The 21,501-nt window shown below is 43.6% G+C and overlaps 1 protein-coding gene across 9 annotated transcripts in view; it reads right to left on the reverse strand.

Moving 5' to 3' along the window:
• Window positions 1-87: 87 nt before the first annotated feature.
• The window catches only part of LOC105007075 (rho GTPase-activating protein 44), a 58,141-nt gene continuing 36,727 nt past the window's right edge, over window positions 88-21,501 (reverse strand). For 3 of the 9 annotated variants that reach the window (XM_010865868.5, XM_020046831.3, XM_013133934.4), the window contains exons 6-22: window positions 21,407-21,483; window positions 17,776-17,887; window positions 17,615-17,683; window positions 17,133-17,214; window positions 16,367-16,494; window positions 16,154-16,265; window positions 13,308-13,389; window positions 13,070-13,150; window positions 12,476-12,589; window positions 11,998-12,089; window positions 11,560-11,740; window positions 10,154-10,174; window positions 9,456-9,638; window positions 7,990-8,529; window positions 6,493-6,611; window positions 5,948-6,328; window positions 88-4,221 (exon numbers count right to left, since the gene is read on the reverse strand). In XM_010865868.5, the coding sequence (XP_010864170.1) occupies window positions 4,067-4,221; window positions 5,948-6,328; window positions 6,493-6,611; window positions 7,990-8,529; window positions 9,456-9,638; window positions 10,154-10,174; window positions 11,560-11,740; window positions 11,998-12,089; window positions 12,476-12,589; window positions 13,070-13,150; window positions 13,308-13,389; window positions 16,154-16,265; window positions 16,367-16,494; window positions 17,133-17,214; window positions 17,615-17,683; window positions 17,776-17,887; window positions 21,407-21,483 (2,529 nt within the window). In that variant the 3' untranslated portion in view covers window positions 88-4,066. Of the gene's footprint in view, window positions 4,222-5,623; window positions 5,676-5,947; window positions 6,329-6,492; window positions 6,612-7,989; window positions 8,530-9,455; window positions 9,639-10,153; window positions 10,175-11,559; window positions 11,741-11,997; window positions 12,090-12,475; window positions 12,590-13,069; window positions 13,151-13,307; window positions 13,390-16,153; window positions 16,266-16,366; window positions 16,495-17,132; window positions 17,215-17,614; window positions 17,684-17,775; window positions 17,888-21,406; window positions 21,484-21,501 lie in introns of all 9 variants that reach the window. The other 6 variants (XM_013133935.4, XM_020046830.3, XM_010865876.5 and 3 more) reach the window with 6 other exon arrangements.

The raw sequence follows: 21,501 nt of genomic DNA on the forward strand, positions 1-21,501 counted from the left end.
GGTGTGTGATTAGACATTTTGGATGCTTGTAGCTTTAAAATACACAGGGAACTGATTGGTGATGACAAAACACACACACCCAAATCATAAAAGAAAAACATTTTTTAATGGTTTCGACATTCTGATGAGGACTGTTTCTGATCTCACAGAACATGTCCACAGTAAGACTTCTGCTGTGACTGGGTGAGAGCATGTCTCCTGACACACTCAAGGGCCTATTTATGTCCTGGAGCTATGTCTCTGAGTCATCCTTCCCTTTTACTTTCGGCCCATTGTGTGAGTTTATTACGCGAGCATAAACTATGCAAAAGGGTTAATGAAGACATACTTGCTAACCAAACAAGAGATCCATGCACCACAGTGTCATAACTTACGAATGTTTAATCCAGGCAAACCAGGTGTGTTTCTACATTGTTTCAGCATTGGCTGATTGGCCAGCAAAAACAGGCAAATCATCGTTTTGCCATATATTAAGCAGCAGGATATGCTAATCTGAGTGACTCTTGAGTTGATGTATGCAGATGTAAGGCTATCCTCAGTTAATAAAATCAATGCTTACAGAAAAATAAAACCATATGCTACCACTCATCCATACCATGTCCTTCTGTCTTTACTCCTCTTAGGCAAAAACATAATTTTGCTAGTTTCTTAGAGTTTTACATTTGGCAGCAATTAAGCCATACGTATTGATGTGTAGGTATTTGACTGCTGAGTGACAGTTGTAGTTGTAACAAAAATGCAAAACAGGAAAAGAATGTGGCCTGATAAACGGAACATGGGACGAAACTGAATAATTCTACCTGCATTGCAAGGCCTTTTTCTTTTCACATATAAAAAATAAATATGACAAACACAGGTAAATAAGAACAAAGATGACACAAGCATGAGGAAAAAGCATGCTTCTGATTTTTTACACACAGGATAATGACAAGTCATAACCCCAAAGCCTGTTCACGTTACTTCACACACACCTGTCCACCCTTTTAAAACTACATCCACAACACACAGACATCCCCCTCAATACCACCTGAGGTGAACCGTCCAAAATCACTAGTACATTCCACCAATTTAAACAAGGCCTTCTCTTACAGTAACTCTCAACAGGCATGCTTGGAAAAACTAGAGTAGTGGAAATAGTCTGTAGAATCTCAGTTGACACAATATCTGCTGTTAATAATGTTTTGTGTTTTCATTAAATATGTACAAACCACCACTTCATAAAAAGAGGACTACCCCTTTTACAGAACAGCCACAGAATAGCACATGATCACCACAGACAAAAGTCCCAATACACACAGTATTAACCATTCACATCCAAATTTTAACAGCTTTCAAAAATGTAGATGAAATTTTGCCTATATAATTAATTGTTTTTAAATCCTTTGTTTTTAAATCCATAATTCCTTAAAGGCATGATTAGCAGTTCTAAACATTATGCCTCACTACGGGCAGAATTAACAGTAATGATAACAAAAAGACAAAGCCATAAAACATCAATATAAACTGTAAAAAAACAAAAAAGAACCAATAAAAAATCAAATCATTTTTAAGGGAGTTGGACCCCCTTAATCTTTGAGGTTTCTTCGTTTCTCTGTTATACATACTGTAATTGCACTTTGTTTTATCGTTTTAAAATTCTACATGTTTGTTCTGGAACTGTCAGCATTGGGTTGAACTGTATTGCTTACAGAGGAAGACAATGGTCTTCTACACTGGGGATTTCACTCTGTACTGTAAGGTAGGAATAACTAGGAAACTATGTTGACTCAACTGTTTCAATTGATGGTCCAGTGGTCCTCTTTTTACCAATTCACAATCAAAATGAAACCCCTAATCACAGATCTACTGCACAGGCTGGGGATGACAGGAGACTTTCTGCACACTGAGGTGTACAACATTCCAGTCAGACATACTGTATTTTTAGGCTCCAGGATGACTCTCACATTCTAATCTAACAAATACTACAAAATAGATGTAACCTTGAGTCAATGTCAGTGCTATTGCAACTACTGTACTGTACAAAGCTTGCGGTTGATAACTGTGCAAAGCTTACTGCATTTTTGATTAGTGTGAATCTAGCAATATTGTGGTCCGGACCGAAACAACACTGACATGTCAATATATATAGATGTATATATATTATAAATCCATAGTAATATTTTTCAATCTTCACATATATATATATATATATATTTCATCCTCTCCCTCTGTTTTATATACACAAATATACAGTGGCTTCAGGATAAACAACAGTGTTGTGATGGAGAAATTACAGTATAGCACTTGAATGTAAGAGCATGGAGGAGCTGCGTTTTGTTGTGGCTTCCAGGCAATAATCAGTGGGATGAATGGATTGTTTGGATGGAAGAAAACTAAAAAGGAGGTCATACATTTCTAGAGGTCGTGGGCCTTCATCATTGAACTCCAGTGTTACTTCAACAGAATGGGCCATTGGTCTTATGTGTTCGTGATCTCTATCATAATCCTCTGTGCCATAGTCATAAATATAAATACTCTCATCACAATAATAAATACCTAATTCACATTCATCAAATTCCTTGTATTGAAGAATCATCGCTAAATATACTATAGGGGTTTACTGAAATGGCAACCCGTGTATAATCTCAATGACAGCCTATTCCCATTCTCTGTGCAATACAATATCCCTGGAAGTACGTACTGTATCCTGGCTCCAGAAGAAATATTCCTTAAAGTAATCGAGGCTTAGTAAGAGAGGCCACAGAGATAGCAAAGTCCCATCCTGCACATTCCACTCATGCTATTCAGCGATCCAATCTGTTTATAATTATTCAATTTGTTCCATTTCTATATCCCTTTACCTCTAAACAGACAAGCAGATTGCTTACACTGAGCTCCAAGTCCATTAAGACATCGTACAATCAAGTACATCCTGTTTTATTGAATGTCTGTACACCAATGGTTGTATTCTAATACCAAACGACTAATATAATATCTCTAGTATTGATGTTGATATACATCAATACTACATGTTGATGTACAGTGTAACAGTTGTTGTGAAGAATGTTGCAATAATATCCAACATTAATTACCCAGCTAACAGTAAAATCCAATCTTAAATCTCCCTATATTTAGCCCAAACTGGACTTGCTGTATCATTTAGTTTTCCTAGTACGACAGGCTGTGACATTTGTGATCAAGGCCCAGCATCATCGCAGCAACTCCCAGCAGATTCAGGACAGTCAATATGAAGATATGTGTCCTCCGAAGCACATGAGTTACCATTCCGGTTCTTTTCACACAGCTTGGTCAACCAGGATGTTTACACTGGAATCCACACGCGCTGGAAGGTATTCAATCTACAGCCTTCATTCTCGATAAAGCTCACAGGAACCCAAACTACCACAAGGGGTTGCTGAAGCATGACGAGGAAAGGCAACTGTTTTCGAATACTAAACCCCCAAACCTGGACGCTGTTGGCTAACTGCACTATTCTCAGTGGGATACACATTTCAAAACGCATCACCCAAGTCACAAATAGGCCTCCAGTCAGGATGATAAACAGGGTTGACCTCAGAGTACAAGATACGATTTTAGGATGGCCTCATAAGGAATGCTATCACCAAGACGACAGGGACTGGAAATGGGAGATACCTCGTCCCCTCTCCTCCCGCTGCACAAGAGGAAAACCATTCTAATGAGCAGCTTGTCTTCATGTCTTTTAGATCAAGTTAAAGGCAATATTGCAAATGACCCAAATAAGGCAAAAAAATAGGAACACAATCTGTAAAAAAAAAAAAAAAAAAAAATATATTTACAAATGAACGCATCACAAACCAAAGGAATTGAGGCAACATAAAAAACACATCAATTCTCTATCAAAAGTGTCTCCCCCATAGTCTCAGTCAGAATGTGGATGTGCTTTTTGTTTCATATTTTGTAGGAGGACTTTGATTTACTGAGACCAGTACTTGATCTACGTGGGTGGTGGGGCGAGTTCTGGAGGGAGACCCTTTGGGTCAAAGGTTAGAGAATGGGTCCTGGTGATGTTTTGGAATAGTAGGGCTAGTGGTGGAAACTCGTGATGTCATAGTATCGTGCTTTCAGACTCTTCCACTTCCTCAGCCTTGGGGGTTGACTGGACCACCGCCACTGAGTTCCTATAGGGGATCATCTTGGGCTCGTCGAAGATGCCATCCAGTTCCACGTTGATGATAGGGATGTCCAGGTTGCAGAAAGAGTCTACATGGCCAAAGTTCCACATAAGAAGGGGAAGAGAGAGCAATATGAGAGAGGAGAAAATAACTGTTAGTGGTCGCTAAGTGACCTCTGTTACATACTGAAATTAAGTTAATGCTGAATGATGCGTCACACACACAACAGTCAAGGCGTTATACTCAGCTATTGTTTTGAACAAACGCACACATACACACACGTTTGTACAGCTATCCTCATGGGGACCAGAAAATAGAAATTGCATGCTCCCTTGCCATAATCTTAACCCCTAAACTTAACCTAACACTAATCTAACCCTAAACCTAACCCTAACCTTAACCTCAATAAATGAACATGTATGCCTAAATTTTACCTAGATGTAATGCCTAACCTTAACCCTAAACTTAACCAAAAACGCCTGGACCTTAAAGAAACCCCAATTCTAACTATAAAATAAATTGTAAGTTTGACCCTAAATCTAAACTCTGAGCCGGAAATTGACTTTTGCCTCATGGGGACCTGCAAAAGGTCCCAATGAGTCAAATGTTTTCTGGTTTTACTATACTCATTGGGACATTTGGTCCCCATGAGTTTAGTAAGACCTAAAAAACACACACACACACACACACACACACACACACACACACACCCACAGAGATGATCTATGTTGACAGATAGTTAGAGGCATCCTCAGATATGATCTAAAATGACTGACAGTTTAGAGGCAGGGCAGTACGTGAATCCAACCTCCTCAGAAGATGCTGGGTCAGGGCCTGTTTCTGACACTGCAGGAGGCATTTCAAGGCACAAAACTTCAAGGCACAAAACTATGGCAACCCCCCCCCCCCCACCACCACAGTCCTGTGTGAGTGCTTTAGATCTCACAGTACTGTGAGAATGATGGCATCCACTGTCTAAACACCGAGATGGACCACAGTCACAGACTGGATGATAACAAGCTGACTTCATTCCAAGAACAGCAAGTGGGTGAGGAACGGAACAAGGCCTGTGGGAGGTTTGTGCGGTGCTGAAGGAAAAAGGGCAGCTGGCACTGGACAGGACAGAGGTGGGATGCTGCGTGACTCTGGGGAATCTCAGGGGAAGGGCGTTTCCGGGGTCAGCGCAAGATGATGCCAATCTTCTGTGTCCTGTGTGCAGGTGGGGTCAGCGGACAGGTCTTTCAGACACGTCCACAAGCCATGCATCGCAGCCACCATGCAACGGCCGACATAATGGGTTAGTGGTGGACTGAACGGAGCGGAGATACACAGATACTCGGTATACACAGTGTTTATGTATACGGGTATGTATACAGACAGCTGGAGCCATGCAGCCCCCCGCAGGGAGCCAAGATGGCCGACGGGTTGGTTGGCTGGGTGGGTGGGGAGGGAGGGTGAGGCTCTAGTACAGTACTGGAACTCCTGCTTACCCTAAACGTCCCTCTCACATTAAGCCCATACTGAACCACTCGCCTCATACCGCTGTTGGCAGACAGTAATAGGAACCCACGAAAGAAAAAAGATGACATAGTGATTAGAATCTTTCCACCGTTTGACTTCTTTGTGTGCGTCAGATTCCCACAGCTTATTTTTGATTATTTTTTTATTTACACATAAAAGGGATTAATGTATCAGCAGGTTATCACAAACCACAGCAAATAATTAATTTAGCAGAAACAAAGTGAACACTCCGTCCGGCACACTGGATCGCGAGATCGGCTCCTTGTTTACCAACTCTCCAATGAAGCATTTACCTGTGGACATGCTCTCCCCCGGAGACAATCCATCCAGCAGACCCCCACTGTGCTCCAGGGGTTGGGGGCTGGAGCCCGGGGTGCCGGGGGGCTGAGGCGGGGGCAGGCTGGGTCTCTGCCGGGGCGGCTTGGGAGTGGGCCGGGCCTTGGCGAGCGCTCCGACCAGCGAGGGAGGCGAGGAGAGGGACGGGGCGGCGGCAGGCTGGGCCTGTCCCGGGGAGCCAATGGTAGCGTAGCCCTGGGGGTAGCTGAAGCCGTATGGGGAGGGGGTACTAGGAGGGGTGGGGGAGAGGCTGACCGGGGAGGGCTGACCTGGGGACTGGTCACACATTCCCCCCGACTGGGAGTACGGTTTAGGGGGTACCGGGGCCAGCTTCTTGGCTGCGGAGAGACAAGACAGAACACCTGGTGAGAAACGAAGCTGACTGGATTTGAGAGGTGACAAGCCAAGGCAGAACAATCTGGCCGCTTTGTACAAGGAAAGTGTCACTAGTACAAATGAACACACACACACACACACACAAACACCATTCCTCTAGCAGTACCTCTTCTTAGGGTGTGAGGGCTAGGTTCAGAAGAGTACTGTGACAGCCCACCAGAGGGTGCTATTCCCTGGAAGCCCTTCTGTCCAATCACTGGAGACAGTTCCTTGTTCTTCAGAGTACTGGGGAAGTAAAAAAGAATATTAATAACAATCATAGCATCACCATAAGTCTGTGCGCTTCTCTATGCAAGCAGTAGGTAGGTGACCTCAATCTTTGACATGAAGCTTACAGTTGCAGGTCTGGCTGAATACGTTGATCTTGTTCCTGTTATGTCAACCATAGAAGTAAAAAATCCTCATAGCTAAATGTCTGATAATCTTAGTTGCTTATTTTCACAACTGCAAGTATACACTAGCAGCAGTATTGCAGTAAAGCGTAAGCCAAAAAACAAAAAATCCCAAATAAAGCATGTAGCCTTACAGGAGTTCTTTCTTAATGGTGCTATGCAGATAGAACACTAGCAGGCTGAGAGCCAGAAGGTCAAAACCTAACCTGTCTATAAGAGGATATGAGTGACAGCTTCACCAGCTCCAATTGCCTCCACCCACTGACAGCAGATGAGGATGAGTGATCGGGACTGGAGGGATTTGGAGTTTGGGTGGAGCCACACAAACAAGGCCTGCCTTTCAGCAGTTGAAGTTACGAGATCCCTTGGGATGAGGGCCAATGATCAGATAGGAATCATGCCCAGAACATCAATTTCTCACTTAGTCACTGTCAATCCAATTCATATTCAGAAACAGACCCAAGCCAATTCCAACACAAGGCCAACCAGGCCCACCAAAATGACTCATTAAACCTCCACCGTATTCCGCTACCGCCGACTGTTTCGAAAATGTTCTTTGTTGCCTGGCAACACCTTTCACGATTCACTGGCAACGTGTGAAAAACACAGATTTGTATGAAAAAAGTAGAATTTGAGGAGCAAATTCAAGAACATATGAACACAATTGACAACAACAGGACGTCAGGCAGATGGCAGTGAGCCCCCTCTCTTTCACTTGTGTCCCTTGGTGTCTTACTGTCCCATCCCTTATCTCGTCACGACAAGCCTCTCGGGTCCCTTGGTGTCTTACTGTCCCATCCCTTATCTCGCCACGACAAGCCTCTCGGGTCCCTTGGTGTCTTACTGTCCCATCCCTTATCTCGTCACAACAAGCCTCTCGTGTCCCTTGGTGTCTTACTGTCCCATCCCTTATCTCCTCACGACAAGCCTCTCGGGGTCCCTTGGTGTCTTACTGTCCCATCCCTTATCTCGTCACGACAAGCCTCTCGGGGTCCCTTGGTGTCTTACTGTCCCATCCCTTATCTCGTCACAACAAGCCTCTCGTGTCCCTTGGTGTCTTACTGTCCCATCCCTTATCTCGTCACAACAAGCCTCTCGGGGTCCCTTGGTGTCTTACTGTCCCATCCCTTATCTCGTCACGACAAGCTTCTCGGGCCCTTGTGCTCCCAACACAGATGTGTCCAAACACCTGGGAGTGGAGTGGTATTTACCTATTCGGCTTGGCTCCTCTCTCTCGGCTACAGGCACAGGCGGCCCACAGAGGAGGTGCGGACAGGGGGAAGTTAGGGGGGTAAGGGCCGAGGGATGGGTCATTTCGGGTCAGCACGGGGGGGGTTCTCATGTAGAGCGGGGGGACGTTAGTTTCTGGTGGCGGGGGCGCATGCAGAGCTTCGGCCAGGGAGCTCTGTTTGGGCAGGTGCAGGGAGCTGGGCTTAGGGTTAGAGTTTATATCAAGCTGCTGGGGGGAGGGAGAGGGAGGTGGGCATGAGGAGGGGGACAGTAGAGGAGGGCTGTAGCCAGACCAGCGGGAGGGAGGTGGTGGGGACGGCCCAGCGGGGGGAACGGACTCAGGACCCGGGGCGACGGGGCGTGCGCACTGCGGTGCTCGGGGGTAGGGAGGGTGAGGAGGAGGGTAGCAAGAGGAGGAGAAAGAGGAGGAGAAAGAGGGGTAAGGGGGAGGGGGCCTTTCCTCCTCTGGGGAGGGGTAGACATAACAGGATTCAGTCCAAGTGGACGAAGCGTCATCAGAGCTGCAATGACAAAGATGTCAACGATTTAACAGGGAATTTAGTTTTGTAAGGGAGAGGCCAATATTAGCTTGTTCCTGTAGTGGAACGAAATGCATTGGAAGAAAAAAAAAATCAAGTCCAGGAGGGCCATTTTTGTGAGCACTTAATAACTCGTGCATTTTTTTTTAGTGTGAAGGAGAACGAGTGCAGGTTTTCTGTATCTGGGACAGGATCAGATCACAGTGGTGTTAACACAGCGAAGAGAGAGGTCTAAGGAGAATGCAAATAGAGAAGAGCTAATGAAAATGCATCATGCATTGGCCCAGGCCATATCTCCAACCAACATACCTCTTTAACTTAAGTTATGACAATAGTAGCCTGTTAGATCAGACCAGGTGTGCTGAGATTTGGAGGTATGGCCACTCAAGGCCATGAGTTACATTTGGACAAATGCAAGAAAAAAAGTAACATGAGCAGTGTAAATAAAACCTTTTCAGATAGATGGAAAGGAAACATGTAGATGCTGCACTGCCAAGCTAGCTCTGAGATGAGCATTTTCGTAGCACGCATTTTCACTCTTTTATGGGTCGACTTGAAGTACTCTTTGAACACAAATGAAAAAATACATACATTTATGTTCATAAAAAAATAAATAAAAACTTTGGTAGAGCCTGGATATGAAACAAACCAAGCACAACATTCACTTCAAAGGGCTTTAGAAACACAGGAGATCAAACACAGGGAGAAAAACATCGCGGCAAGATCAAACCGAGCTGGAGAACACATGCAACAGATGTGAGTGGCCAGGGTTCACACAAAGGTGAAAGATGATGCGAATCATAATGCGTCAACACACAGAAACAGAGCGACAACGCCGTGTCAGGGACAGTCTCGCGACGAACGGACGCAAACGGGAGTGGGGGGGGGGGGGGGCACAGCGGCCTTACCTGGCACGGTCGCTGCTAGCGGGAGGAGGGGTTGCGGAGGGGGATGCGGAGAGCTCCCCCTGCTCGGGGATGAGGGCATCTGAGGGCAGGAGTGGGGGCTGCACCCCCGCGGAAGAGGTTTTACGCGCCGACGACGAACCGCGGCGCGACACCCAAGAAGTGTCCATCACCCTTACTCCCATGCTGCAGTGGGACACAGACGCACAGCCAATCAGAGACAGCGGTCAGGGGTCGGAGGTAAGCAAAGACCGGCTGCCTCATCTGATGGCGCTTACAGTCGTCCATACAATCTTTACTGAACTGGCACAGGGTAGAAACACTAGGGGAGGAAAACGTGCCGATGTGTCCCAGTGTGTGTGTGTGTGTGTGTGTGTGTGTGTGTGGTTGGCTTCTGTGTGACAAACAACTGTTGCCACCGGTTTCCACATCAGCAAAACGTTAACTCCAAGTGAACAAATGAAATTCTCAATGAGAGAACAATGTTCACACACAAGAAGTTTACAACAGTAATTGGGCAGCGCTACGTGGCGAGCGTCGAATCACATAGGGCTTCCAAGTGTTTCGGGTTGGTTCAGAGAAAAACCGTGACCTGAATACTGACAGACACGTGATGACAGAGGGATTTTTCTCCACAGGCAACTCAGACAAGGGTGAACAAAGAAAAGGACAGAGAAACAGGCAGGAGACATGTACAGTACCTTTGAATTTTCCTAACGCTGCTTGTTAAGACAAAAACAACACAATATAGGGTAAGGATCAAGAGCACCGCCATTTACTCATTCACAGAGATAACACAGCAGCCCGTGCGGTTGGAGACAAGATGGACGAACATCACCTCAATGGAGGAATACTGAGAGTAATGAGGAGAGGGATTTTGAGGTATGAACGTGTTCCTTCCCTAAAGAGCTCCGAGCACGTCCTACCAGTGAGACAATTATCTCTTAGTGTAAAGCTAATTAGGTCAACGTTTACCCAAGGCCGTAAAAATACACCAGAACAATATATGTTATAATGAAGACGTCAATTGCAGCATTGCATGCTCTCATTTGCCACAGAGAACCCTTGATAACTACGGGTGGTCAGAGGCCACGTAGTAGATCAGACTTCCTTTGAGTCGACGACGAATTTCACATGATAAACCCGAGAACGACAGGGTGTGACGTGCATCTTTCATAGTGCTTCAGAGAAAGGCCCAGAGTGAATACAACCAAACTGCGTGGACTACCTGGATAACCAGAAATAGACTGGGGGGGGGGGGGGGGCGACACAAACCCTGGCGGCACACCTGTCAAAACTGTGCGGCTCATGTTTTGTTTTGAACTCATACCATTCCAGTCAATGAAAATGAATCAAAGCTGGAAACGCTACCACCCGATTGGTCTCAGCTCGTTGTAGAACGCTCCGTGACCTGACCCTCCCTCCATCTGGAGGGGTGTGTGTTTCTAATGAGAGCAGGACTCTGTTGACAGGTCCCTATAGAGTCGGGCCAGGTTTAATTAGCTGGGGTTTCGTGGTCCCAGGGCAGAGGGGCTCAGACAGTCTGCTCTGCTGAACAGGGACCGATAAGAGGGAGAAGTCATTTGAAAAGGGAGATCGAGAGAGAACATGATTGACTTGAAACTAATCCTCGCACAGCACCAGCTCTGTCTGCATGTCTGTCACAGTGCAGTTCTTTCTCTGGCACAAGATGAAGTATTTGGCTATCCTCCCACCCCCTCATACTCAAACAGAACTCCTTACTGAACTCACTTTCCCATCCACCATACAGACTTGCATGATCTTACGAAGAAAATCAACTGTCTTCACATAAAAATATGACAGACTTAGTACACAGTGAGTTTTAAATACCTACTGTTTGTGTATTTTAGAAGTAAAAAAAAAAAAAACACTAAATCAATTACTTCTATTTGTAAGTATTTAATATACGTTTCTAATAACGTTCTTAAAAAAAATAAAAGATCACCAATTACTAAAAAACTGCCGCTAGTCAACCCAACCATTAACCACTGCTTTTCTGTATCCTTTAATTTGCACTAAACTATAAAAACCAACGTCCACAACAGCCAAGACAGACCGGAAACGGACGTCCATCGGGTCCTCTTACCCATCCTTCTTATAGAACTCCAGCATCATGTTGTCGGTGGCAACGCTGAGCGGGCGTCGGCCCTGGTCACTGTGCTTGCGTTCAGAGTGGTCCATGTCTGGAGAGGGCATGGAGCTGTAGTTGGCGTTGTGGTTGGTGTGCACTGGGCTGCCGTAGTTCCCTGTGACATTAAACTCAATCTCTGAAAGAGTGGAATGAGACAGGTGAGGTGATTCACTTTGACACGACACACGCGTATCCCGTAACGAGAACAACGTCCTTAAATGGGGGGAAAGGCCTCCTAGGCGCCGGTGACAGGCTGTCGTACTCCGTGAGGCCCGGCCCTCGCCACAACTCACTCCCTCACTGAGGAGGATAAAAGCCAGGAACATTAAAGCAACAGTATTAAGACTTAATGGACGAGGGAGCCAGAGGCTGAGCCGTCAGTAACTCTCTCACCTCCGGGGAAGAACCAGTCTGCATGCTGGATGATGGGTTCAATGATGCCTACGATCTGCAGGGACACAGTGGTCATCATCTCAGTAATATTCCTGGAGGGTTGGACAGGAAGAGATGGAGTTGGTTTAGTTTGACAGGGAGTAATAAGTCATTATCAGACAGCAAATTCAATTCAAGGGTTCTGTGCTGGAAATTATCACCACGGATTTTGAGATACGAGCGCTATCACACTGGGACAGTTTTATGCATGTTCATGACATAAAAGAACTGACCATTAGATTACTGACAAAAGTTAAGACAAGAAAATGTACACGGTCAAGGTTGCAAAGATTTGAATATCAAGTAGTCCTTCTGCAGTTAATGCCAGCGTTGAACCACAATGCCATGTATCTCTATACATCAGCAGGCATTACTTAAAGAAAAATTTGTCCAGTGCAACAGTCTGAATGTTGTGACTAAAGGGGGTAAAGAGTCACACCCTTCCTGTGTTGTCCACAGCAGGTTGGGGCCCAGCACGATCGCAATATTCCCAGGGGTCATTTTATTTTCATCCTGGAAGTCATCCAACTTGGCGAGGAATTTGATTAAATACCTAAAGAGAGAGAGAAAAAGAGAGAGAAAAAGAGAGAGGAAAAAAAAAAGAGAGAGAGAGAGAAAAGAATGTGTTTCTGTATTTTTTTTTTAATCATAATCATGCATGTACTGCATTAACTGGATATGCAGGAAAATCTTGAATCCTAGATTTGTGGCTGAGATGAACAGGCTGTTAAAGATAAAACCTTGGTAAATTAATCGGGGTCAGGTTCAACAGGTGTTTCCAAAAGGGACCCACTTAAAAAAGTAAGCCTATGAAACAAATATTCCATCATGCTTTTCTTGATCATGCGGTCAACACAACAAACCACAAAAAAACAAATCAAAACCATAGCGAATCTGGCTGCTTGAGACCTATGATGAACTCTTTAGTAGTTCAAATGCGTTCCTCCACTGAGGTGATAAGAGGATATGAATGGTAAAAGCTGACCAGAGAATGGGTATGGGGGAGAGCAGAAAGCCTGATTAGGCAACTCACTTGAAGTTGTTGCCATTGGCCAGGGGTAATTTCTCGCAGGTTGCTAGGAGGGCTTGTAGTCTTTTGTCCTGGTCCTGAATGCTGCCAAACAACCCCACCATAAAAACGTGTGAATACTGTGAAAGTGAAACTTGAATAATGTAATCATTTTGCAATGAATAAATAATCTCAGAATAGCATATTAATGAAACCCATGAATAACCCTCAACTAACAGCAAAACTTTAAACTTATACTGACTTAGAAGCTTGGATCCATTCATCGTAAAGTTCAAAGGTCATCAGTGGCTCTGGCAGTTCCCGTAGGTAGGATTTCAAAGCACCTTTTGAGAAACAAGAGGAGGCAGAGTGAAAGAAATATGGATGAAGAGAGAATGAGGGGGCAGGTTGCACTTAAAAAGGAGAGGTAAGGGAATGAACAATTTTAAAACGACTGGATAGACCTAAAGACATCAGTGCCAAAAGATGAAACGCCTTGAAAGGGTTGGTTAGGAGAGAATTTCTACTGGATGTCTATCACTGTAACTTTTTCCTCTGGGGATGTACTGTATGTGAATAACACCAAGATGTATCCATCAAATTCTGACGGTACCATGAAACTGGCTAGATGACTGTGCAAAACTGAGAGCGATCATACAAGCCACAAAATCAAGTATATAACTGGGAAGGTAGTCTCATCACTAAGACCATTAATGAGTTCCCGTCAGTTTTCTGAGTCCTTTAATGCATCTCAAGCAGACATTAGTCCTTTAAACATGTCCAGATACCTGAAGTACTGAAATCTCCACACCCTAAATGAAGAGGATTTCAAAATGAACGCAGAAATCTCTCACTGAGAAACACAAGAAACAATCAATTTCAATCCTGAATAGTGGAAAGACCCCCAAGTCAGATTGATTCAGATTGATTCTAGGTTGTTCTCTAACCTTACCTGAACCAAAATGTTTACCCAGACAGTTGCTGAGGGAGGTCTGCCGCCCACTCTGGATAAGATATTATTAAAGTCATACATATGAATGATAGGGATCTGGAAGCAGGAGTACACATTTTTCTATTTAAGACTCAAGCAGGAACTCTGGTGAAAAGGCTCAGCCCATCCATGGGCAAACCACCGAACCGGCTTCATCCCCAACTGAAGCCCATTCTACAGACAAAGGCATCACCGTTACAGATTATTCAAGACTCAAGTGATAGAAAGTCTACACCCCTGTTAAAATGCCAGGTTTCTGTGATGTAAAAGAATGAGACAAATATAAATCATGTCAGAACACTTTCCACTTTTAATGTGACCTATAATGTGAACAAATCAATTGAAAAACAAAGTGAATTCTTTGAGGGGGAAAAATAAAGAATCTAAAACTCACAATAACCTGGTCGCGTAAGTGTGCACACCCTTAAACTAATACTTTCTTGAAGCATCTTTTGATTTTATTACAGTACTCAGTCTTTTTGGGTGGGACTCTATTAGCATGGCACATCTTGACGTGGCAATATTGGCCCACACTTCTTTGCAAAAGCGCTCCAAATCTGTCAGTTTGCGAGGACATCCCCTGTGCACAGCCCTCTTCAGATCACCCCATAGATGTTCAATTGGATTCAGGTCTGGGCTCTGGCTGGGCCATTCCAAAACGTTAATAAATCTGGTGAAGCTACGCTTTTGTGGATTTGGATGTGTGCTTTGGGTCGTTGTCATGCTGAAAGGTGAACTTCCTCTTCATATTCAGCTTTCTAATGGATGCCTGAAGGTTTTGTGCCAAAATTGCCTGGTATTTGGAACTGTTCTGCGTCACAAGGTAATAGCTTGTGACGCAGAAAAGGCTTTGTCGAGTCAAATTGTCCTGCCTACATGCAGTCCTGCCGAAATGTAATATTACAACAGAGTCTAGGGAATTAATTAAAAAAACCTGCAAAAAAATGAAAGCTAACCTTCTCCCGTTTATGAAGAAACTTAAAACAAATGTAAAATTTTAGAGTCAACTCAATCTCCTTGTTTGGAAATAGTTAATAAAAAATTAAAAATCTCACAAAATTGCTTTACCTAATCCATAAAATCTACGTTTCTATAGCCAGCCAATAACTACATTTTGGCTTGATGAGGTCATGGCATCCTCCAGTTGGCTTAGAATACAGCAAAAGATTGCCACTTGATGGTCATAATCCCATTACTCGTCGCACGGCACCTTGATCTGTGAGCAAATGAAGGCACACTTTCAACGTGGACAGTGTCCTTCTTGCTCCCCATAGCGCGGAACCCCTCCTTCGCCCCTTCTGACTTAAGATAACACTTTCAATCACTGGGCAATGGTGGGGGATCCAGAGCATAGGGGATCTTTAGCTAGAAAGGACTTCTGCCTCCTTTGATCAACTGAGGGAAAGCAAGAACAGAGAACTTCATAAGATATCAGCTGATTAGAGACTACGTATGTAAACTGCTCCAGGCATTTGATAACACTAGACTCTGTATGTTAGATAGGTTCTTCAAAATGTGCCCAACAGCTAGCAAACATACGTGGCGCAGTGACAGTTAACTCTGTGCTAGTGTGAATCAAAAATTGAATTTCGATTTTATGCTAACGTTATGTAAATGATACGGTGTTCACGAAAATTAATATAGTCCAAATAGCCTCTCTGTGTGTTTAGGGCACGCCTGTGAGTAGCTGCACTAGATAAATACATTAAATGCATAGCAGTTTGAATCCCCCCCAAGGAAACCTAACCTAACTATATTAAAAGAGCACTCAGAAGTTGACTTGATTTTGATTTATTTGGACTGGCATAGGACATGGATCTGACATGGATCTGCCTTGACCCTTGCAAATTATCTTCTCTTTTGGCGCCAGCTCTGCGTTTCAACCTGGTTTACACGGAATCATTAGAAACGAACACGGAAGAGGATTCGTAAGAAAACAATTTTCCAGGCTTCAATCTGGAACGGCGTGTTCACTCCCACGAACAGTAAATGTCTTACACCGTCAGGGTTTATGCGCCGACGACGGGGGACCTCGATAACGCACGCTGAGCAGGACAGGTTCTCCGACGACCTCCGTTACAAATCTGTGAGGACGGGGGGGGGTGGGGGCAACTCACCTGCGATGGCGTGAGGGTCGGCAGAGTACTCCTGCACATCCAACACGCCACAGTCCAGGGAAGCCTTGAGCTTCTTCAACTTGGAGGCGGAGGGCGCCACTCTGAACAGGCCCTGGAGTGGCACAGGTACACAGGGGGGTTAGGCTGATCGCCACGGCGCGACGACTGCCGGTAACGGGGAGACATTGTCCGCGGCGGAAACCCCCCGCTGACCTCTTCCTGCATGCCACACTCCAGCAGCATGGTGACACAGGCTTCGATAGGAAAGGCGATGTCCCGCCCGCTGAGTGCCAGGTGCTCCTCTAAGGGTTTCCCGTAGCACGGCTTCTCCACCCAGGTCTCTGTCAACCGCAACACACACACACGTAGATGGGCACCAACGCTACACCGTCAGCAGGTTATTCAGGTTGTCTGTAAGGCGTGACATTACCTACAGAACGTAATAGCCCCGTGGGCAGCACCTATTGACTTTAGATGAGGCAACGTGCTGTAGCTTCAGATGTGGGTGCATTGTTCGTTCAATGGGATTGGGTACAGCAATTCAGGGAGTTCATTGAAATTCCTTCCACCAACTGAAAGGTGTTCATACCAAAAAGAAAATCCCCCTTTTCAAATTCAAATCTCGTTTTGGCAAAGAGATCCGTGGAAGTTAGGACGGTGTATTAGAATAATTAGCGATGTTATTAATTGACATAGACATTTTATAACAGTCCGCACAGCCTCAAAAACGCTTTGAAAAATGACAAGAAGTGCAGAATTGCAGGATGTTAGCTTGAACATGTGCAGTGTTCTCTTTTGCCATGAAGTAGACATTATAAATGTCCCTTCCCAGGGCCAAGGATTGTTTTCCTCATTCAAGGTGGACTGATTATGACGGGGTCCACGATCAAGTGGTCACCTGCCCTAAACATTTGGAGAACCAATTATGTTTCCCTCATATGTGTTTAACTGTGACTGAAGGATGGTTAGACAGACTCACCCTGGTAGGCTTTGATCTGAGGGAGAATATTCTGGAGGAGCTCTAAAGACTTTCTGTGGTACTCTGCCTGCACCTCTATCAACTACAGAGACACAGAGACAGTTAAATACAGAGAGACGGTTAAATACAAAGAGATGGTAAAATACAGAGAGGCGGTTAAATACAGACAGACAATTAAATACAGAGAGATGGTTAAATACACAGAGACGTTCAAATACAGAGACAGTCCAAAACAGAGAGACAGTCCAAAAAAGAGAGACAGTCCAAAAAAGAGAGACGGTTAAAAACACAGATAGACGGTTAAACAGAGACGCTCAAATACAGAGACAGTCCAAAACAGAGAGAAGGTCCAGTAAAGAGAGACAGTTAAATACAGAGCGATGAAAACAGAGAGGGAGAGGTTTTAATGTATTTTCTATGTCTCTGCTGTACCTCAAAAGACATATGGAGTTCAATAAAAAAAAAGACATTTCAGAACTTACTGTCTGAAAGTAGCTTGCATAGTCGATTTCTTTGGCCACAAAATTATACATATCTGCTGATAATTGATCCTGAAAAAACAAAACAAAAGCCCAACTTCAGAAATGTAACGATTTCAGATTAAAACATCTCAACGAGCGCAGAACATGAGCGGTAGACTGACTCGACATATCTCCATTCGATTGGCTGCCTCTTCCATTTCTTCCCTGAGGTGCTCGCCCTTGGCGCCTGGCTGCACACTGCCAGACACACCTGATCTGGAGGACTGTTGGAACCTGAGGGATGGAAGCAGAGAAGGACCAGGGAGCTTACACATCTTCTGAAAACATACAGACATATATAGAAGTCTCTTTCTTTTGTGAATTCCAGTCTGTTATTTCATGTGTCTGTGTGTGTCAGGGTTTCTGCATGGTTTAATCAGTCAAATTCATGACTTTTTAAGACCTTTTTATGACCATTATGATTAGAATTTATGACCTACACGAATTACGAAAAATAACTTCAGTCATTAAAATTCCTTTCAAAAGTATTTTTTTTATTAGTGATTTTTATTTTATAATTGAAAAGTAACAGGTTTTATTATTTTAAGGTTCCAATTTCTTAAGAGTGCAAGTTGAGTATCAAGAACAACACTTAACAATTGTAACATTGTAAAGTAACATTGTAAATTAACAATTATTTTATGGCATTACTTTCCAAAATAACAAGTCAGTCAGTCAGTCAGTCAGTCAGTCAGTGTCTATCTACATTTTTCTCAGTTCGTCCCCTTTAATGGCGATCTCCTCCTCAACCTTTTTCAGCTCAGCCAATTTCTCAAAACTGACGGATCGCCTGCACTGGCTGCAGGCCTTTAACAGCAACGATATGCTTTTCCGATTTAGCATGCGACTTCAAGGCTTTTATGCCTAAACTAGACAGCTCCAACGCCTTCTTACACAGAGTGCAATAGGCTTGATAACGATTGTTTGCGACGGGCTTGAGCCAACTACTAAACGCTACGTCTTCGAGCCATAGATCATTAAAGGTACATTTTCCCATTATGATAGCAAGGATGATTTCAGTTAAACTAAGCAGTGACTCGGTATGATACACTATGTTCGGAGTACGCGCGGGTTTCTTTCGACAAGTCTGTTTGCTGCACTGCCGCATGGACCTTGTAGTTCTGGGACGCTGTGATACCACTTAGATTCCTCAGACAGAACTACAACAGGTGAAACCAATGAATGCCATTGCCGCCGCCAGCGCATTTTGATGGAAGAACAAATGAATGGACGAGCATATACATTTAAGACGTGGCTAAATGTAATTTATGACCTTGTATGGAAAATCCGGAAGTTTTTATGGCCTAAAATTCTTATTGTTAAATTTAAGACGTTTTATGACTATTTATGACCCAGCGGAAACTCTGGTGTGTGTGTCTGTCTTTTTCTATCTGTCAGCCTGTGTCTGTATGCATCTCATTGCGTTTGTATGTCGGTCCGATTTCCCATCTATCCTCCCTTACTACCATCCCTGTCTCTCTCCCTCTGGTTCGGTTCCATGCATTTGAGAGGTCTGACTCATAGAGCAGAGATAATGTCTGCTGCTGCCAGGGGAGCTTAATGCACACAACAGTGTAATGGGCAACACTTGGCACACATTTTGGTCAGCACAAACGACTGCAGGAACTCGGGGGGGGGGGGGGGGGGGGGGTTATAAATCCCATTTCTCAATGTCCTGGACCATAATTAGTGTCACGAGAATGGGTCAGACTCGGCATGCAGACAATGGCGGTGTGGTTATGGCACTGTCTCTGCCAATGACCAGGCACTGGATGAGCAGGTGGAGGAGGCATGACTGGAAAATCAGGTCAAGAGAGAAAATCCACAGAGGAACATGATCAGGTTAAGAGCTGTATTGAGGGAGAGTATGTAGTGGGAGTATAGAGAACATTGGCTATACCTACAGTAGTATCACTGCGATGCCTACAGTAGTATCAGTGTGATGCCTACAGTAGTATCACTGCGATGCCTACAGTAGTATCAATGTGATGCCTACAGTATCATCACTGTAGTGCCTAAAATATTATAACTGTAGTGCTTAAAATATTATCACTGTGATACCTACAGTATAATCACTGTGATAGCTACAGCATAATCACTGTGATACCTACAGTATTATCACTGTGATGCCTACATTATTATCACTATGATACCTATAGTATTATCACTGTGATGCCTACAGTATTATCACTATGATACCTATAGTATTATCACTGTGATGCCTACAGTATTATCATTATGATGCCTATAGTATTATCACTGTGATGCCTACAGTATTATCACTATGATACCTATAGTATTATCGCTGTGATGCCTACAGTATTATCACCATGATACCTATAGTATTATCACTGTGATGCCTACAGTATTATCATTATGATGCCTATAGTATTATCACTGTGATGCCTACAGTATTATCACTATGATACCTATAGTATTATCACTGTGATGCCTACAGTATTATCACTATGATACCTATAGTATTATCACTGTGATGCCTACAGTATTATCATTATGATGCCTATAGTATTATCACTGTGATGCCTACAGTATTATCATTATGATGCCTACAGTATTATCACTGTGATACCTATAGTATTATCACTGTGATGCCTACAGTATTATCATTATGATGCCTATAGTATTATCACTGTGATGCCTACAGTATTATCACTATGATACCTATAGTATTATCACTGTGATGCCTACAGTATTATCATTATGATGCCTACAGTATTATCACTGTGATGCCTACAGTATTATCATTATGATGCCTATAGTATTATCACTGTGATGCCTACAGTATTATCACTATGATACCTACAGTATTATCACTGTGATGCCTACAGTATTATCACTATGATACCTACAGTATTATCACTGTGATGCCTACAGTATTATCACTATGATACCTATAGTATTATCACTGTGATGCCTACAGTATTATCATTATGATGCCTATAGTATTATCACTGTGATGCCTACAGTATTATCACTATGATACCTATAGTATTATCACTGTGATGCCTACAGTATTATCATTATGATGCCTACAGTATTATCACTGTGATGCCTACAGTATTATCATTATGATGCCTATAGTATTATCACTGTGATGCCTACAGTATTATCACTATGATACCTACAGTATTATCACTGTGATGCCTACAGTATTATCACTATGATACCTACAGTATTATCACTGTGATGCCTACAGTATTATCACTATGATACCTATAGTATTATCACTGTGATGCCTACAGTATTATCATTATGATGCCTATAGTATTATCACTGTGATGCCTACAGTATTATCACTATGATACCTATAGTATTATCACTGTGATGCCTACAGTATTATCATTATGATGCCTACAGTATTATCACTGTGATGCCTACAGTATTATCATTATGATGCCTATAGTATTATCACTGTGATGCCTACAGTATTATCACTATGATACCTACAGTATTATCACTGTGATGCCTACAGTATTATCACTGTGATGCCTACAGTATTATCACTGTGATGCCTACAGTATTATCACTGTGATGCCTACAGTATTATCACTATGCTTTGTGGTCAGTCAATAACCAGTGACATTCATAGGGAACTCTGAATAGTCCCGTTCACAGGAGATTTTCTTCCATTCCAGACAGCCAAATCCCTAACTAACTCACTCACTAAATCATTCACTCATTCGCTCACTCACACACACACACACACCTGCATTACCAGTTAGCTGTTCTTACCTTGTGCGTGCCGAGTCCATGTCTAGAACCAGTTTTGCTAAATGTTTCCTTTGTTTCTGGATGTTCGGGATTTCCACCTGAAAGAAACCACACTG

The sequence above is a fragment of the Esox lucius genome, chromosome 5, assembly GCF_011004845.1.
Source record: "Esox lucius isolate fEsoLuc1 chromosome 5, fEsoLuc1.pri, whole genome shotgun sequence".
Classification (NCBI taxonomy): domain Eukaryota; kingdom Metazoa; phylum Chordata; class Actinopteri; order Esociformes; family Esocidae; genus Esox; species Esox lucius.